At 45.8% G+C, this 19308-nt stretch overlaps 1 protein-coding gene across 1 annotated transcript; it reads left to right on the top strand.

Moving 5' to 3' along the window:
• The first annotated feature begins 14176 nt into the window (after window positions 1-14176).
• LOC125534683 (uncharacterized) lies at window positions 14177-17102 on the top strand. The gene has a single exon (XM_087539348.1). It carries the CDS (start codon window positions 14199-14201, stop codon window positions 16989-16991), a length of 2793 nt encoding a protein of 930 aa, XP_087395474.1. The 5' UTR covers window positions 14177-14198; the 3' UTR covers window positions 16992-17102.
• Window positions 17103-19308: the final 2206 nt, after the last annotated feature.

Here is a 19308-nt window from a genome sequence, read left to right as displayed (position 1 = left end):
CTGTCATCGTAACGTTAAGCGTGCGGACCCTACGGTTCGAGAACAATGTAGACATGACTGAGACAAATCTCCGGTCAATAACCAACAGCGGGACCTGGATGCCCATATTGGCTCCTACATATTCTACGAAGATCTTTATCAGTCAGACCTCATAACAACATACGTTGTTCCCTTTGTCATCGGTATGTTACTTGCCCGAGATTCGATCGTCGGTATCCAATACCTAGTTCAATCTCGTTACCGACAAGTCTCTTTACTCGTTCTGTAATGCATCATCTCGCAACTAACTCATTAGTTGCAATGCTTGCAAGGCTTATGTGATGTGCATTACCGAGAGGGCCCAGAGATACCTCTCCGACAATCGGAGTGACAAATCCTAATCTCGAAATACGCCAACCCAACATGTACCTTTGGAGACACCTGTAGAGCACCTTTATAATCACCCATTTACGTTGTGACGTTTGGTAGCACACAAAGTGTTCCTCCGGCAAACGGAAATTGCATAATCTCATAGTCATAGGAACATGTATAAGTCATGAAGAAAGCAATAGCAACATACTAAACGATCGGGTGCTAAGCTAATGGAATGGGTCATGTCAATCAGATCATTCACCTAATGATGTGATCTCGTTAATCAAATAACAACTCTTTGTTTATGGTTAGGAAACATAACCATCTTTGATTAACGAGCTAGTCAAGTAGAGGCATACTAGTGATACTCTGTTTGTCTATGTATTCACACATGTATTATGTTTCCGGTTAATACAATTCTAGCATGAATAATAAACATTTATCATGATATAAGGAAATAGATAATAACTTTATTATTGCCTCTAGGGCATATTTCCTTCAGTCTCCCACTTGCACTAGAGTCAATAATCTAGATTACACTGTAATGATTCTAACACCCATGGAGCCTTGGTGCTGATCATGTTTTGCTCGTGGAAGAGGCTTAGTCAATGGGTCTGCAACATTCAGATCCGTATGTATCTTGCAAATCTCTATGTCTCCCACCTGGACTAGATCCCGGATGGAATTGAAGCGTCTCTTGATGTGCTTGGTTCTCTTGTGAAATCTGGATTCCTTTGCCAAGGCAATTGCACCAGTATTGTCACAAAAGATTTTCATTGGACCCGATGCACTAGGTATGACACCTAGATCGGATATGAACTCCTTCATCCAGACTCCTTCGTTTGCTGCTTCCGAAGTAGCTATGTACTCCGCTTCACATGTAGATCCCGCCACAACGCTTTGTTTAGAACTGCACCAACTGACAGCTCCACCGTTTAATGTAAACACGTATCCGGTTTGCGATTTAGAATCGTCCGGATCAGTGTCAAAGCTTGCATCAACGTAACCGTTTACGATGAGCTCTTTGTCACCTCCATATATGAGAAACATATCCTTAGTCCTTTTCAGGTACTTCAGGATGTTCTTGACCGCTGTCCAGTGATCCACTCCTGGATTACTTTGGTACCTCCCTGCTAGACTTATAGCAAGGCACACATCAGGTCTGGTACACAACATTGCATACATGATAGATCCTATGGCTGAAGCATAGGGAACATCTTTCATTTTCTCTCTATCTTCTGCAGTGGTCGGGCATTGAGTCTGACTCAACTTCACACCTTGTAACACAGGCAAGAACCCTTTCTTTGCTTGATCCATTTTGAACTTCTTCAAAATCTTGTCAAGGTATGTGCTCTGTGAAAGTCCAATTAAGCGTCTTGATCTATCTCTATAGATCTTTATTCCTAATATGTAAGCAGCTTCACCGAGGTCTTTCATTGAAAAACTTTTATTCAAGTATCCTTTTATGCTATCCAGAAATTCTATATCATTTCCAATCAGTAATATGTCATCCACATATAATATCAGAAATGCTACAGAGCTCCCACTCACTTTCTTGTAAATACAGGCTTCTCCGAAAGTCTGTATAAAACCAAATGCTTTGATCACACTATCAAAGCGTTTATTCCAACTCCGAGAGGCTTGCACCAGTCCATAAATGGATCGTTGGAGCTTGCACACTTTGTTAGCTCCCTTTGGATCGACAAAACTTTCTGGTTGCATCATATACAACTCTTCTTCCAGAAATCCATTCAGGAATGCAGTTTTGACATCCATCTGCCAAATTTCATAATCATAAAATGCGGCAATTGCTAACATGATTCGGACAGACTTAAGCATCGCTACGGGTGAGAAGGTCTCATCGTAGTCAATCCCTTGAACTTGTCGAAAACCTTTTGCGACAAGTCGAGCTTTGTAGACAGTAACATTACCGTCAGCGTCAGTCTTCTTCTTGAAGATCCATTTATTCTCAATTGCTTGCCGATCATCGGGCAAGTCAACCAAAGTCCAGACTTTGTTCTCATACATGGATCCCATCTCAGATTTCATGGCTTCAAGCCATTTTGCGGAATCTGGGCTCACCATCGCTTCTTCATAGTTCGTAGGTTCATCATGATCTAGTAGCATGACTTCCAGAACAGGATTACCGTACCACTCTGGTACGGATCTTACTCTGGTTGATCTACGAGGTTCAGTAGTATCTTGTTCTGAAGTTTCATGATCATTATCATTAGCTTCCTCACTAATTGGTGTAGGTGTCGCAGAAACAGGTTTCTGTGATGTACTACTTTCCAATAAGGGAGCAGGTACAGTTACCTCGTCAAGTTCTACTTTCCTCCCACTCACTTCTTTCGAGAGAAACTCCTTCTCTAGAAAGGATCCATTCTTAGCAACGAATGTCTTGCCTTCGGATCTGTGATAGAAGGTGTACCCAACAGTCTCCTTTGGGTATCCTATGAAGACACATTTCTCCGATTTGGGTTCGAGCTTATCAGGTTGAAGCTTTTTCACATAAGCATCGCATCCCCAAACTTTAAGAAACGACAACTTTGGTTTCTTGCCAAACCATAGTTCATAAGGCGTCGTCTCAACGGATTTTGATGGTGCCCTATTTAACGTGAATGCGGCCGTCTCTAAAGCATAACCCCAAAACGATAGCGGTAAATCAGTAAGAGACATCATAGATCGCACCATATCTAGTAAAGTACGATTACGACGTTCGGACACACCATTACACTGTGGTGTTCCGGGTGGCGTGAGTTGCGAAACTATTCCACATTGTTTCAAATGTACACCAAACTCGTAACTCAAATATTCTCCTCCACGATCAGATTGTAGAAATTTTATTTTCTTGTTACGATGATTTTCAACTTCACTCTGAAATTCTTTGAACTTTTCAAATGTTTCAGACTTGTGTTTCATTAAGTAGATATACCCATATCTGCTTAAGTCATCTGTGAAGGTGATAAAAAAACGATATCCGCCACGAGCCTCAATATTCATCGGACCACATACATCGGTATGTATGATTTCCAACAAATCTGTTGCTCTCTCCATAGTACCGGAGAACGGTGTTTTAGTCATCTTGCCCATGAGGCACGGTTCGCAAGTACCAAGTGATTCATAATCAAGTGGTTCCAAAAGTCCATCAGTATGGAGTTTCTTCATGCGTTTTATACCGATATGACCTAAACGACAGTGCCACAAATAAGTTGCACTATCATTATCAACTCTGCATCTTTTGGCTTCAACATTATGAATATGTGTGTTACTACTATCGAGATTCATCAAAAATAGACCACTCTTCAAAGGTGCATGATCATAAAAGATATTACTCATATAAATAGAACAACCATTATTCTCTGATTTAAATGAATAACCGTCTCGCATCAAACAAGATCCAGATATAATGTTCATGCTCAACGCTGGCACCAAATAACAATTATTTAGGTCTAATACTAATCCTGAAGGTAGATGTAGAGGTAGCGTGCCGACCGCGATCACATCGACTTTGGAACCATTTCCCACGCGCATCGTCACCTCGTCCTTTGCCAGTGTTCGCTTAATCCGTAGTCCCTGTTTCGAGTTGCAAATATTAGCAACAGAACCAGTATCAAATACCCAGGTGCTACTGCGAGCTCTAGTAAGGTACACATAAATAACATGTATATCACATATACCTTTGTTCACCTTGCCATCCTTCTTATCCGCCAAATACTTGGGGCAGTTCCGCTTCCAGTGACCAGTCTGCTTGCAGTAGAAACACTCAGTTTCAGGCTTAGGTCCAGACTTGGGTTTCTTCTCTTGAGCAGCAACTTGCTTGCCGTTCTTCTTGAAGTTCCCCTTCTTCTTCCCTTTGCCCTTTTTCTTGAAACTAGTGGTCTTGTTGACCATCAACACTTGATGCTCCTTCTTGATTTCTACCTCCGCAGTTTTCAGCATTGCGAAGAGCTCGGGAATTGTCTTATTCATCCCTTGCATATTATAGTTCATCACGAAGCTCTTGTAGCTTGGTGGTAGTGATTGGAGAATTCTGTCTATGACGCAATCATCTGGAAGATTAACTCCCAATTGAATCAAGTGATTATTATACCCAGACATTTTGAGTATATGCTCACTGACGGAACTGTTCTCCTCCATCTTGCAGCTATAGAACTTATTGAAGACTTCATATCTCTCAATCCGGGCATTTGCTTGAAATATTAACTTCAACTCCTGAAACATCTCATATGCTCCGTGACGTTCAAAACGTCGTTGAAGTCCCGATTCTAAGCCATAAAGCATGGCACACTGAACTATCGAGTAGTCATTAGCTTTGCTCTGCCAGACGTTCATAATATCTGGTGTTGCTCCAGCAGCAGGCCTGGCACCCAGCGGTGCTTCCAGGACGTAATTCTTCTGTGCAGCAATGAGGATAATCCTCAAGTTACGGACCCAGTCTGTGTAATTGCTACCATCATCTTTCAACTTTGCTTTCTCAAGGAACGCATTAAAATTTAACGGAACAACAGCACGGGCCATCTATCTACAATCAAACATACATAAGCAAGATACTATCAGGTACTAAGTTCATGATAAATTTAAGTTCAATTAATCAAATTACTTAAAGAACTCCCACTTAGATAGACATCCCTCTAATCCTCTAAGTGATCACGTGATCCAAATCAACTAAACCATAACCGATCATCACGTGAAATGGAGTAGTTTCCAATGGTGAACATCGCTATGTTGATCATATCTACTATATGATTCACGCTCGATCTTTCGATCTCAGTGTTCCGAGGCCATATCTGCATATGCTAGGCTCGTCAAGCTTAACCTGAGTATTCTGCGTGTGCAAAACTGGCTTGCACCCGTTGTAGATGGACGTAGAGCTTATCACACCCGATCATCACGTGGTGTCTGGGCACGACGAACTTTGGCAACGGTGCATACTCAGGGAGAACACTTTTATCTTGATAATTTAGTGAGAGATCATCTTATAATGCTACCGTCAATCAAAGCAAGATAAGATGCATAAAAGATAAACATCACATGCAATCAATATAAGTGATATGATATGGCCATCATCATCTTGTGCCTGTGATCTCCATCTCCGAAGCACCGTCATGATCACCATCGTCACCGGCGCGACACCTTGATCTCCATCGTAGCATCGTTGTCGTCTCGCCAATCTTATGCTTCCACGACTATCGCTACCGCTTAGTGATAAAGTAAAGCATTACAGTGCGATTGCATTGCATACAATAAAGCGACAACCATATGGCTCCTGCCAGTTGCCGATAACTCGGTTACAAAACATGATCATCTCATACAATAAAATTTAGCATCATGTCTTGACCATATCACATCACAACATGCCCTGCAAAAACAAGTTAGATGTCCTCTACTTTGTTGTTGCAAGTTTTACGTGGCTGCTACGGGCTTAAGCAAGAACCAATCTTACCTACGCATCAAAACCACAACGATAGTTCATCAAGTTCGTGCTGTTTTAACCTTCGCAAGGACCGGGCGTAGCCACACTTAGTTCAACTAAAGTTGGAGAAACTGTCACCCGCAAGCCACCTATGTGCAAAGCACGTCGGGAGAACTGGTCTCGCGTAAGCGTACGCGTAATGTCGGTCCGGGCCGCTTCGTCCAACAATACCGCCGAACCAAAGTATGACATGCTGGTAAGCAGTATGACTTATATCGCCCACAACTCACTTGTGTTCTACTCGTGCATATAACATCAACACATAAAACCTAGGCTCGGATGTCACTGTTGGGGAACGTAGTAATTTCAAAAAATTTCCTACGCACACACAAGATCATGGTGATGCATAGCAACGAGAGGGGAGAGTGTTGTCTACATACCCTCGTAGACCGAAGCGGAAGCGTTGACACAACGTAGAGGAAGTAGTCGTACGTCTTCCCGATCCGATCGATCCAAGCACCGTTACTCCGGCACCTCCGAGTTCTTAGCACACGTACAGCTCGATGACGCTCCCCGGGCTCCGATCCAGCAAAGCTTCGGGGATGAGTTCCGTTAGCACAACGGCATGGTGACGATGATGATGTTCTACCGACGCAGGGCTTCGCCTAAGCACTGCAACGATATGACCGAGGTGGAATATGGTGGAAGGGGGCACCGCACACGGCTAAGGAACGATCACGAAGATCAACTTGTGTGTTCTAGGGTGCCCCCCTGCTTCCGTATATAAAGGATCCAAGGGGGGGTGCGGCCGGCCCTAGAGGAGGCGCGCAGGAGGAGTCCTACTCCTACCGGGAGTAGGACTCCCCTCCCTTTCCTTGTCCAAGTAGGAGAGGTGGAAGAAGAGAAGGAAAAAGGGGGGGCGCCGCCCCTCCCTCCTTGTCCAATTCGGACTAGGGGGAGAGGGGGCGCGCGGCCTGCCCTGGCAGCCCCTTCCTCTTCTCCACTTTAGGCCCATGAGGCCCATTAACCCCCCGGGGGGTTCCGGTAACCCCCGGGTGCTCCGGTTTTATCCGAAACCTTTCCGAAACACTTCCGGTGTCCGAATATAGTCGTCCAATATATCAATCTTTATGTCTCGACCATTTCGAGACTCCTCGTCATGTCCGTGATCACATCCGGGACTCCGAACTAACTTCGGTACATCAAAATGCATAAACTCATAATAACTGTCATCGTAACGTTAAGCGTGCGGACCCTACTGTTCGAGAACAATGTAGACATGACTGAGACAAATCTCCGGTCAATAACCAACAGCGGGACCTGGATGCCCATATTGGCTCCTACATATTCTATGAAGATCTTTATCGGTCAGACCGCATAACAACATACGTTGTTCCCTTTGTCATCGGTATGTTACTTGCCCGAGATTCGATCGTCGGTATCCAATACCTAGTTCAATCTCGTTACCGACAAGTCTCTTTACTCGTTCTGTAATGCATCATCTCGCAACTAACTCATTAGTTGCAATGCTTGCAAGGCTTATGTGATGTGCATTACCGAGAGGGCCCAGAGATACCTCTCCGACAATCGGAGTGACAAATCCTAATCTCGAAATACGCCAACCCAACATGTACCTTTGGAGACACCTGTAGAGCACCTTTATAATCACCCATTTACGTTGTGACGTTTGGTAGCACACAAAGTGTTCCTCCGGCAAACGGGAGTTGCATAATCTCATAGTCATAGAAACATGTATAAGTCATGAAGAAAGCAATAGCAACATACTAAACGATCGGGTGCTAAGCTAATGGAATGGGTCATGTCAATCAGATCATTCACCTAATGATGTGATCTCGTTAATCAAATAACAACTCTTTGTTTATGGTTAGGAAACATAACCATCTTTGATTAACGAGCTAGTCAAGTAGAGGCATACTAGTGACACTCTGTTTGTCTATGTATTCACACATGTATTATGTTTCCGGTTAATACAATTCTAGCATGAATAATAAACATTTATCATGATATAAGGAAATAAATAATAACTTTATTATTGCCTCTAGGGCATATTTCCTTCATCTTCCGCATTGGGTGTTCTCAAGTATTGTGGCCCAAACACTGCCACCACTGCCCGACAGAACTTGTAGAAACACTTTATGCTGGTGGACTCGGCCATGCGCCCATAGTCGTCGAGTGAATCACTGGGAGCTCCATATGCAAGCATCCTCATCGCTGTCGTGCACTTCTGGATGGAGGTGAATCCAAGAGCGCCAGTGCAATCCATCTTGCACTTGAAGTAGTTGTCGAACTCCCGGATGGAATTCACAATCCTGAGGAAGAGCTTTCGGCTCATCCGATAACGGCGCCGAAATATTCTCTCGCCATGAAGTGGAGCATCGGCGAAGTAGTCGGAGTAGAGCATGCAGTAGCCTTGCAGACGATGCCGGTTCTTTGCTTTCACCCGCCCCGGCGCCGAGCCACCTCGCCGCGGCTTTTCACTGCTCGCCAGCAGCTGGGCGAGGGCGGCGAGCACCATCAGATGCTCTTCTTCCTGGACGTCGGCCGCGGCTTCCTCCTCCAGCAGCGCGGCGAGCTCTTCCTCCTCATCTGAGTCCATCGCCGAGACGGGCAAATCGCCGAACACCTTGCGCTCGGTGGCCGTGAACCCGCCGTTAAACCGCGCCTCCGCGGTCGGAAACTGCAACCGGAAACGCCCAGCTGTTGCGGGAGGGGCTGCCGCGGCGAAGCGCTGCTATTTTCCCGCGGGGAATGGCTATCTACCGGAGTCGGGCGGCGGCCGTCGCCGGGATACAGCTAGTGGTGGCCGAGGGCGCGGGGGGTGCGAGGCGAGTCGGGGAAGAAAACCTTGACTTTTCCCCTGGCGGTGTGGGCCAGGCGTGCTTTTCCCTAGTGCCGGAGCCCCCAACGGCTCCCCAGCGCGCCGGGTTCGGCCTGTGACCGCCGGGCGGAAAAAAGGTCCGAACCGGCGATTTTCGGCGTCCTGGGGGCGCGACTGGGCCGTTTTTTCGGCGCCGGCGCCGAAAAAGTGGCCTGGGGGGGCCTGTTGGGGGCGCGGCTGGAGATGCCCTAATAGCCTGCAAAAGCAGATTTTGCCCAAATCGCCACTGCCGCCAACACCTCTAGAGCGCCCTCCCACGGTGCCGCCGGCGCCGAGGCACTGCAGGCCGGGGGCGGGCCGCCGGCGCCCCTCCTTCGCCGTCTCCGGCTGGCTCCTCCGATCCCGCTGCTGGTCACCCCCCACCGTCCCCCGTCGCCGGACAAGAACAAGAGGGAAGGGATGGGCGCGGGGCACCCACTGTTCCACTACGCTGCGGTGCAGATTGGCCCCGAAATCGATCGGCGTCTGCTGCATCTCCATCCGCTCGGGCCTCCAGCCGCTCCGGGTATGGATCTCAAAATCACTTGATTTTCTTAACGCATAATAGTAAGCATATTGATTTGGGTGATTGTATGTCAAAAAAAGAAAAAGTGGTTCATATTCGTTTGTAAACAACATCTTATTTGGGAGTTGGGACTGAAAAGGGGAAAAAATCCAGTTTAGCTTCAGCAAAGCATTAACAACTGCACTGACCAAACAAAATGCTTCATTTTTTTTCTCTTAAGAAATGGGAGTATTTCGGAACAACTTTAATCTGTCGTCGTATAATTGTAGTGTTGCTAGTCGATTTGTGCAATCAACACTAAAACACATTTGTTAAATGTTATGTTTCCTTGGAGCTAACTCTAGCCGATCCCCTAAAACTGATTAGAGGAGATTTTTTTTTCGGGTTTTCTCCTCTAACCGGCACCTAACCAAAGCCCAAAAATACTTGAGGAGTAAGAAATTTAATCTGGGCGGCGCCAAACCCTTATATTTACTACTACTCGCGGTCGCGGAGTAAAATCCAACCGCCTTGCTCCACCAAATCCCCGCCGCCCAATCTTCGCCAACGAGCCCCGCACCCGCACCCACACCCACTCCCGCGCTGATAATGGTTGGATCCCACCGCCGCCGCTACCCGCCGCCCATCCGCGGCGTAGATCCACGCCGCCACGACGGTCCTGAGGCCGTGGCCGTGCCGCCGTTTCTTCCTCCCGCGGCCGCCTGCCCGGCATCCCCGAGCTTCCGCCGCCGCCTGCCCGGCATCCCCGAGCTTCCGCCGCCGCCACAGAGGCAGTACATCGGCGTGCGGCAGCGGAATTGGGAAACGATGGTGGTCAAGATAACCGACCGGCTCACCCACAAAAAGATCTGGACCAGGAGCTTCCATTCTGCCGAGCAAGCGGCATAGGCGTACAAAATCATGTCCGTCGCCTGCACGGCGCGCTGACGGCCACCAGAACTTCGAGTTTGGAGAGATGCCGCGGTTGGATCCTGTCGACCCGCGGATGGTCCCTGTAAGGAGGGAGGACCTGGAGGCTCGAGAACACATCACGGCGGAAGCCGACGGCAAGGCGTACATAGCGGAGCTCTACCATCGCTACCCAGAGCAAGTCAAGGCGGAGTGCCGCTTGTACGAGCAGCTAGCGGCAGGTGGGAAGGATGTCATTGTTTTGTCTAGGAATGATGAAGACGGCGGCGGCAATGATAACGACGACGTCGGCCAAGGCCTTGACCCCATGATCGATGGGCTTACTAGAGGCGATTGGAAGAAGCTTGTTGAAGGATAGTGATTAATTAAGTATGTTTTGATTAGTTTAGTCTAAGTTTCAGTTAATGTCAATGTAAAATATTATGAATCGGCACCGAATTTCGTCTTAGTAGGTTTTATAAGTACTTGTTTGAATTGAATTTGTGTTTGTGTGCACCAATTGTTTTTTACTCGGCTAAGTTTAGGGGATCGACTAGAAAAGACCAAAATTTTGAGTAAAAATATTTCACTAAAGGATACTCGGCTGTTTACTCTAAATTTTAGGGGATTGGCTACAGTTGCTCTTAGAGAGAAGGATATAATGTTGCTTCAGAAATGTCTGTCCATAGCAAATGTATCCTGCTAGACATGATTAAAAGGGACAGAAATTGGAAACAAAACAGGGACCTGGGAGGATAAAATGTTGTTTTATGCCATTAACAATAGTCAGTCATCGTTGAGCTTATGTAAGTGCTAAAAGAAAACGGAGATTCTTAAGGGAACATAGGCCGGAAAATTGAACTGCAGATTTACAGTGGATGATCAGAGAATAGTGCTTAGCGTTTTGTATGGACTGGACTGATTCCAGTGTTGGTCGCGCGTCCTGGCATGCCGCCGCCGACCGAGAGGGACATTTTCTACAGTGCAGAACGCTGTTCTACACCCCGGTGTAGGTTGCCTCTGAAATTAGTTAGCATCTGATGCTGGCTACCTTTCCTGTTCCTCGCAGGTCTTGTGTATCCTTCGGCGGCGAGATGCCTCTCCGCTTGCTATGGGCCACAGCGCCGCCACTCAGGGTATGGATCTAAAACCACTTGATTTTTCTATCGCAGGAGTATTATTGAAAAGTTATGTACAGGTACAAAGACACAAAAAAAGGAACAATTAGAATTACTGGAATGCTCCAGTTAGCTGAATTGCGCTGCATAGTTATTCCTATCCATATAATAATTTTGTTGATTAGTTTTCGATTTTGTTTGGCACACTTGCCTTTTGAGGGAACGCAGAAAAGTCACATGTTTGACATGAAATTGAAACTAAACAACAGCTTGCTTCGGTCCGGAAAGAATAATCTATTTCGGCTTCAGGGAAGCGTTTACTAAAAAAAAAGGCTAGTTTGGTTAAGAAAGTTATCAGAACAATCCATTTGATCATGCAGCTAATTTTTTTTAATCTGTCCAAGAATAAGTCGATTGCTACTAGTCAATTTGCGCAATCAAGACCGAAATATCTTTGTTGACTGTTATGTTTCCTGAGAGAAGGTTGTGATGCTGCTTGACAAAAGGTTGGTCCGTAGCAAATGAATCCTGCTAGACATGAATAAGAGGAAAATAAACAGGGAAAACAGGATGTGAGAGGAAAGATAAAATGGTGTTTTACGCTTTAAACGATGGTTCAGCGAGGAGCTAAGAAAAACAGGGCCGGTCAGCAACTTGAAGTACGAATTTAGATTAGTTGAATATAAAAAAAGGCAGTATGGTTTCTTTAGTTGCTATACTATAAGTCGGCCCAACCGGAGTACAGGTTACACTGTCTGTGACCTGGCAATGCTGTAATATAATAACGTCTGTAATTTGAGAAGCTCTTAAATTGATGTGCACACTGTACTTCTAATAAAAAAAGTCATATCCCGTAATGCCATTATTCTAATCCTTGGCTTGCCTTGAGAGAGGGGAAAGAAAGACCTCAATTAGCAGCACTATATATTCTTTTTTTTTTGAATTTTCACCGGGGAGGGAGAGAACTGCACTATATATTCTGACTAAGTGAAATATATAATGCTCCAAAAAAGAGGTTCAGCATACAGAATAAACATGATAAATTATGTTCAATTTTTTCAATAAATTTCATTTGCCCAATTCACCAAACACCAACTACAAATTATGCTAAATTTTACTAACTTATCAGCCCAGGAGGCGTCGTATAAAAACTCGGTGGATCAAGAGAAAAAAGAGACAAATTCCAACATGTGAGTTGTCAACTAGTCGTAGCAAATCCAAAATTTGCAGTGAATATCAATCAAAAATCTATAGTGGAATCTATCCATTTGTTCATTGAAATGTCGATCGGATTTGGATGTGAATTTTTGCGGTATGGCACACAAATCTAGTGCCAATCCTTTGATTTTTTAATTTAAAAATCATCATTTTGCTACAAAAATTGTAGCATCATTTGGCTCTAAATTTGACCGATGATGTCAGCTAAATGACTAAATACTTTTTTTATAACCTGTAAATGACTAGATCCTAGTAGCCTATGAAACCAGATTGCGCAAATATAGAAGGAAACCATCACCATCTCTGCTGACACCTAACCCTCCAATATTCTAGGGTGCCCTCCCAAGACGCCGCTGGCATCCCAGAAGTCCGGCGGGAGCCTCTCCTTAGCCATCTCCTGCTTCTCTGATCTTGATGCTGGTCATGCGTCCCCGTCCGGCGGCGGTGGACGAGAGGGTGTGTACATTGCTGGGTGGACTGGCTCTGAAATTAATTTGCATCCGATGCTAGCTACCATTCTCTGCTCCTGCAGGTTTCACTGATGCCAATGAGATTCCGTTTCCTACTGGCCGCCGCTCCTGGTATGGATCTAAAACCACCTAATTTCCTCATTGCATGAGTATTAATATAAAGGTTTTACACTCAGGAACAATTAGAATTACTGGAATGCCTCAGACGTATGCTGAATTGCTGCCTATTTGTTCCTATCCCTCTGACAATTTGGGTGACTGGTTGTCGAAAAAATGTGGCACAACATGCCTGTTGTGGAATGTGGGGAGCATGTGTCGCATGCTTAGCTCTCACGGTGGAACACATGTGCGACGGCCTGCGCCCATCCGTTGTAAACCATAAAAGAAGGATCGACGAACCATGGATGCCTATTGAAAGATTCTTAGGAATGAAACCATGCCAGTAGCTAGTAACTACGTGGTAGAGACGGAGCATGTTCCGCTGCACGACATATAGTCAAACTCTTGGCGCAAAAGTTAGTAAACCACCGTGTCTTTAGCCTGCCCACCGTCTTAATCTAACTGGCCTGTACTATGTACCAGTAATCTAGTTGTACTGCTTAGGGTGCTTTATGTAGAAATATGGGTGGTATTGGATGGATTGCGCGTGCTCCTCGGGGTTACACAGAACCCTGCAGCCTTGGAGCATATAAATTTCATCGAGATGCCCAAAAAAGGCACAGCAAGGGTTGACTTTCAAAAGGTCTCTTCGGTAATTGAACGCAGTAGTATACTAGAAAGGGAACTCCATCACACCCGAGCTAAGTGCACGCACAGTAGTACAACTCATGTAAATCAAATTGATCGTTAAGTGGTTGTTTGGATACCGGATATTGCTACTCTTTCTCCGTCAGGGTTTTGGAATTCTAGGTTTTGGAGAACCAAAATTTCTGAATCCACAGGTTGGTTGGAGTAGCTGAACTTAGATTTATTCTTAGATGTTTTCCTTGTTTTTAGAGATTAATTAGATTCTGTATAATCCAGATATCCGAACAACACCTGAAGTTAAATCACAAAGACGAGAGTACACTCATCGTGTTAGAGACTAAGAATAGCATTACAATAATAGTTAAGAGCGTGCATGAAACCATGCTACTACCTAGCAACTGCGTGGAGGGGACGAGGTATCTTCGGGTAACTCGATCCACCACATGTCACAAACTCATAGACATGTGAAAAAGGACCCGATCGAGGAGTTTATTCTCAAACGGTTCTGTCCTTAAATCTGGATCGAGGTGCACACACTCTGAACAAACTACCAAGCTACTACTCCCTCAATTACTGCACATTTCGCATGGCAGTAGAGATTGGGAATAGCAGGGCACTAGGTAGCTTAATTCCTGAGAGGATGCCATCAAGTGCAATAATGGAGGCGGCATCGGAGGCCCCCTTACAAACCAAAAAGGTTCCGTCGGAGTACATCCTGCGGAAGTACCTCCTGATGCTGGCAACGCTGGTGGCGACGGTGACATATGGCGTGGGGTTCAGCCCGCCGGGGGGTGTCTGGCAAGATAGCGTGGATGCTGCCGTCGGCAGCCACCTTGCCGGCGAACCAATCATCCAGACCACCAACAAGATCCGATACCTTGTGTTCTTCTACTGCAATGCCTTGGCGTTGGCTTCCTCGGTCTTGGTCATCGTCCTATTCCTGCTGCTCTCCATTGATCTGCTCGAGAAGAAGGAGGTGTGGGTCAGGATCATGCCACTCCGTGTGCTCATGGTGCTGGACCTGCTCAGCTTCATGGGAGCCTACGCCACCGGGAGCTTCCGTGACATGCTCACCACTGTCTACACCTCGGTGCTAATGGCCGCCGGAGTCTTTATCTACCTCACAGTCCAGGTGGTGCTGGCGTGGGGCAGCCGGACACCAGAGTTTCCTCTTCCGGCAGAGCAAGACAATATCACAGTGCAGATGCGCCAACTTGAAGAGCGGCTCCGCAAGATGATGATGCTTCTCGCTACGTTCGCTTTGAGCATCACGTACGTGTCCGGGCTGAACTCGCCGGGTGGCTTCTGGGACAACACCCGGAATGGCCACCACCCGGGCGACGCTGTTCTTAGCGAGGGCCACCATAAGGTACGCCTGGCCACCTTCTTCGTCTGCAACACCACGGCGTTCATGGCCTCACTGCTCATCATCATGCTGCTGCTCGGCCGGAAACTTCATGAGCGGACGACCGTACGGTCTCACGAGATGTTCGGATGCATCATGGCTGTGCTGGTCGGTCTCATTGGGGCATACGCCGCTGGAAGCTGCAGGGAGACTGGCACCACCGCCTATATATGTGGTCCTTATGGTTGCTGCCGGTCTGGTATGCATCCTACTTCCAGCTGTAAGATCTTTCTTCCAAAAGGACAAACAACCTTCAGCCGAGATTGGCATGTTCTTTCAGCTCCACAGATTGCTAGAGAAGACAGAAATGTGCAGATTCAGCGCTCGTCAGCCAGCTCTCTTCTTCTATTGCTGGCCACTTTTGCAACGGCCATCACCTACCCAGCGGGGCTAGATCCGCCGGGTGGCGTTTGGCAAGAAAACGGCAACGATCATCTCGCCGGCGACCCGATCCTCCTTACAACAAATGCCATTCGGTATTGGATCTTCTTCTACTTCAATTCTGTTGCGTTTGTCTCTTCCTTGGTCACCATCATCCTGTTTGTGTTGAGAGGGTACGTGCTCAGGCTACGCGCAGTGAAGAAGGTCATGATGCTGCAATTATTTGGTCTCAGTGGTGCATACGCCGCCGGTGTTTGTAGCGACATAAACACCCTCATCTATGTCATGGCATTGGCTAGTGCTGTTCTCGTGTACCTGGTGATTCATGTTATCTTCCTCACGAGTTATGATCTATATGTTGAGGGAGAGAATTTGAGGAAGAAGCGCAAGCTGTTGTACCTCCTGGTAACCTTGTCCACAGCCATGAGTTACCAAGCCGGGTTTAACCCTCCGGGCGGTTTCTGGCTCCAAAGCGATGACCGGCACAAGGCAGGCAACCCGGTCCTCGTGTACAACCATCCAAGCCGCTACAATGTCTTCTTCTACTCCAACTCTTTAAGCTTCGTGGCGTCGGTCGCGACCATGATTTTGCTAGCGAAACCCGACCTGTACAGACCAGCCATACAAAGCTATGCGCTAACCTTTTGTACGGTGTTGGGATTGTCTTGTCTGATGGGTGCCTATGCGGCCGGGAGCACACAGCATTTGACAACATCCATCGGCATCTTTCTTTTGCTGGCTGTGGCCTTCTTGATTCTAGTTGTACTGGTCCTAAAATTCTTCGTGAGGACAGTAACCTTCATGATGGCAGATGAAGAGGAGCCCAGAATAAGTGAAGAAGAAGCAGAAATTAGGAAATTATATACAAAGCGCAAACACCTGATGTTGCTAGGAATACTGGTGGCGGGTGTTACGTACCAGTCTGGTCTAGATCCGCCAGGCGGAATTTGGCAGAGCGACACCGCTGGCCACGATGCAGGCGGACCGGCAATGCAGGACAACATGAAGCAGCGGTACTTTGCCTTCTTTTACAGCAACTCCGCTTCCTTCGCGGCGTCCATTATCATGTTGTTGCTGCTGCTTCTGCAGCAGCAGCAGGGACGGCGACTCAAGAGGTTAGAACGACCGTTGCACCTTAAGGTGATGCACTCGGTTGTTATGCTGAATTTGCTGGCTCTACTAGTGGCCTATGCTTCCGGCTCCAGCAGGGACTGGAAGTCGACTTTGTCTGTTGCCGCACTAGTCATAATCGTCCTTGCCTACATTGTAATCAAGGCGATGGTGAGCGCATTACTGCATGGACGTTCAGGACAGCCTCATCCCGAGGGCTGGGATGTTGTGACCACGGTACCTACGCAGACTGAACCAGCTGCTCCAATCGATGAAGATTATGAAGGCATAAACCTAGACTGTGAGCCGAACAACGATGTGGTCGTTCAGAACCTGAAGGACTTGGATTTACTTGAACGGTTTCGTCGAGGCGAAAACAATAAGCCGGATGGTGCACCTGCAGACCATAGTCCAGATTGGTGGGAAGACATGCGTGATAGTGATGATGAAACTCCTGAGCCAACTGACCCCAACGACGACTGACTTTTGAAATTTGTAAAACTATGTACTGGTGAATGTAAACTTTGTCGAGTCTGACAGCTCGATAGTCAATGTACTTTTTGATGTAACAACTTGTGATTTAAAACTTCTAAAGTTGTGCTTATGAATTTGTGCTTCTGGCCAAGAAGTTCTAAACTTTTGATTTAAAACTTCTAAAGTTGTGCTTATGAATCGCAGTACATCTGCTTATGAACTACATAACTTGTTCTTATGGACAGCTTTACTTGCGTGCTAGCTTATGAGCTTCCTTACTTGTGCTTATGAAACTGCTTTGATTTCTTACAAATTTCTAAACCTCAAGGTGTATCATGTGTAGTAATCAAAATACTTTTTGTCCATGCAGGTGATTGAAAGATGATAGACGCTAACAATAAAAAGGGCGCCAACAAGAAGAGTCTTGTTCATGTGATTAACACGGAGAGTGAGATGGAGGAATTGTTGGATAACGATGAATGACCAGAGCCACAGGCGGGAGAAGTGTGGTTGTGTGGGTTTCAAAGCTCCCCACGCGACCATATGCGCTAAAGAAAGTCATTCTTGACCCAGTCAGCAAAAAGTAAGTGATTATATCCACTCTGACAAATTACTAGTAGAACGTCCGTGCATTGCTACGGGCTACAATGCATATAAATCAATCATAACAAATGGTCTTCAAGGTCCAAACTTACTCCCTTATATGTCCGGATGTGTTGGGACATCCAATGGGCGCCCAATGGGCTCCCCAAAATTCAACCGTCTGGATTGTCCGGGTTCCCCCAAATCCAATCCATATATGGGGGAGAAAAGTGGCTGTCTGAACTATCCGCAATGTTATCCCCAACACACGGTGCCAAGAAAAAAAACACACCCGGCGCACCCTTCCCTTTTCCCGCCGGACCATCCCCTTCCCACTCGGTTTTCTGCCGTAGCGGGACATTTCTAGCAAGAAGCCTGTGTGTTGCAACGGGGCGTACATATTAAAATGGTTCAACATCAATCTTATCCGAAATAGTTAATTGCTCATGTGTCGCAACAAGGGCATACATATTCTAGTGGGTGAACATTAACCTTCTTCAACATATCATTTACGATTGACTTCTAATTTCTAATCATGTAGTTTGTCTTCTAGGTCACAAAACTTGGACGTCGTTTAAAAAACTTGGAAAATATTGTGTTTTTTCTTACCAAAAAAACATAGCACCATATGCAATCCTTGACAAAGACATTTCCTTCTTTCTTCATATTACAAAATGAACACTCACAAGGAAGCATTGATGAAAAAGGAAAATCCTTTACGCCCAATATGACCAGGCTTTAATCATCATAATTTCAAAACTAAAAGTATGTTATGGTTATATAATATAAGGGAAAGTAGTGGCTGAACCCCACCTCGGTGCACCTGAAGGAAATATACCCTAGAGGCAATAATAAAGTTGTTATTTTATTTTTCCTTATTCATGATAAAGGTTTATTATTCATGCTAGAATTATATTGATTGGAAACTTAAATACATGTGTGGATACATAAACAAATACCGTGTCCCTATAGTAAGCCTCTACTAGACTAGCTCGTTAATCAAATATGGTTAAGGTTTCCTAACCATAGACAAGTATTGTCACTTGATAACGGGATCACATCATTAGGAGAATGATGTCATGGACAAGACCCATCCCTTAGGTTAGCATATGATTGTTCAGTTTATTGCTATTGCTTTCTTAATGTCAAATACATATTCCTTTGACTATGAGATTATGCAACTCCCGAATACCGGAGGAATACCTTGTGTGCTATTAAACGTCACAACGTAGCTGGGTGATCATAAAGATTCTCTACAGGTATCTCCGAAGGTGTTTGTTGAGTTGGCATAGATCGAGATTAGGATTTGTCACTCCGTGTATCGAAGAGGTATCTCTGGGCCCTCTCGGTAATACACGTCATAAGAAGCCTTGCAAGCAAAGTGACTAAAGAGTTAGTTACAAGATGATGTATTACAGAACCAGTAAAAAGACTTGCCGGTAACGAGATTGAACTAGGTATGAAGATACCGACGATCGAATCTCCGGTAAGTAACATACCGACAGACAAAGGGAATTACATATGTTGTCATAAGGTTCGATCGATAAAGATCTTCGTAGAATATGTAGGAACCAATATGGACATCTAGGTTCCGCTATTGGTTATTGACCGGAGAGGTGTCTCGGTCATGTCTATATAGTTTTCGAACCCGTAGGGTCCGCACGCTTAACGTTTGTTCACGATATAGTGTTATATGAGTTATATGATTTGGTGACCGAATGTTGTTCGGAGTCCCGGATGAGAT

The sequence above is a fragment of the Triticum urartu genome, chromosome 2A, assembly GCF_056163025.1.
Source record: "Triticum urartu cultivar PI428250 chromosome 2A, HENAU_Tu73, whole genome shotgun sequence".
Taxonomy (NCBI): Eukaryota; Viridiplantae; Streptophyta; class Magnoliopsida; order Poales; family Poaceae; genus Triticum; species Triticum urartu.
Note: the sequence above shows the minus strand (reverse complement) of the source record. Positions and strands in the feature narration are given on the sequence as shown.

Bases quoted from the DNA above. Each gene is read 5' to 3' on its own strand.
- LOC125534683 (XM_087539348.1), top strand. From the start codon at position 14,199: ATGGCAGTAGAGATTGGGAATAGCAGGGCACTAGGTAGCTTAATTCCT.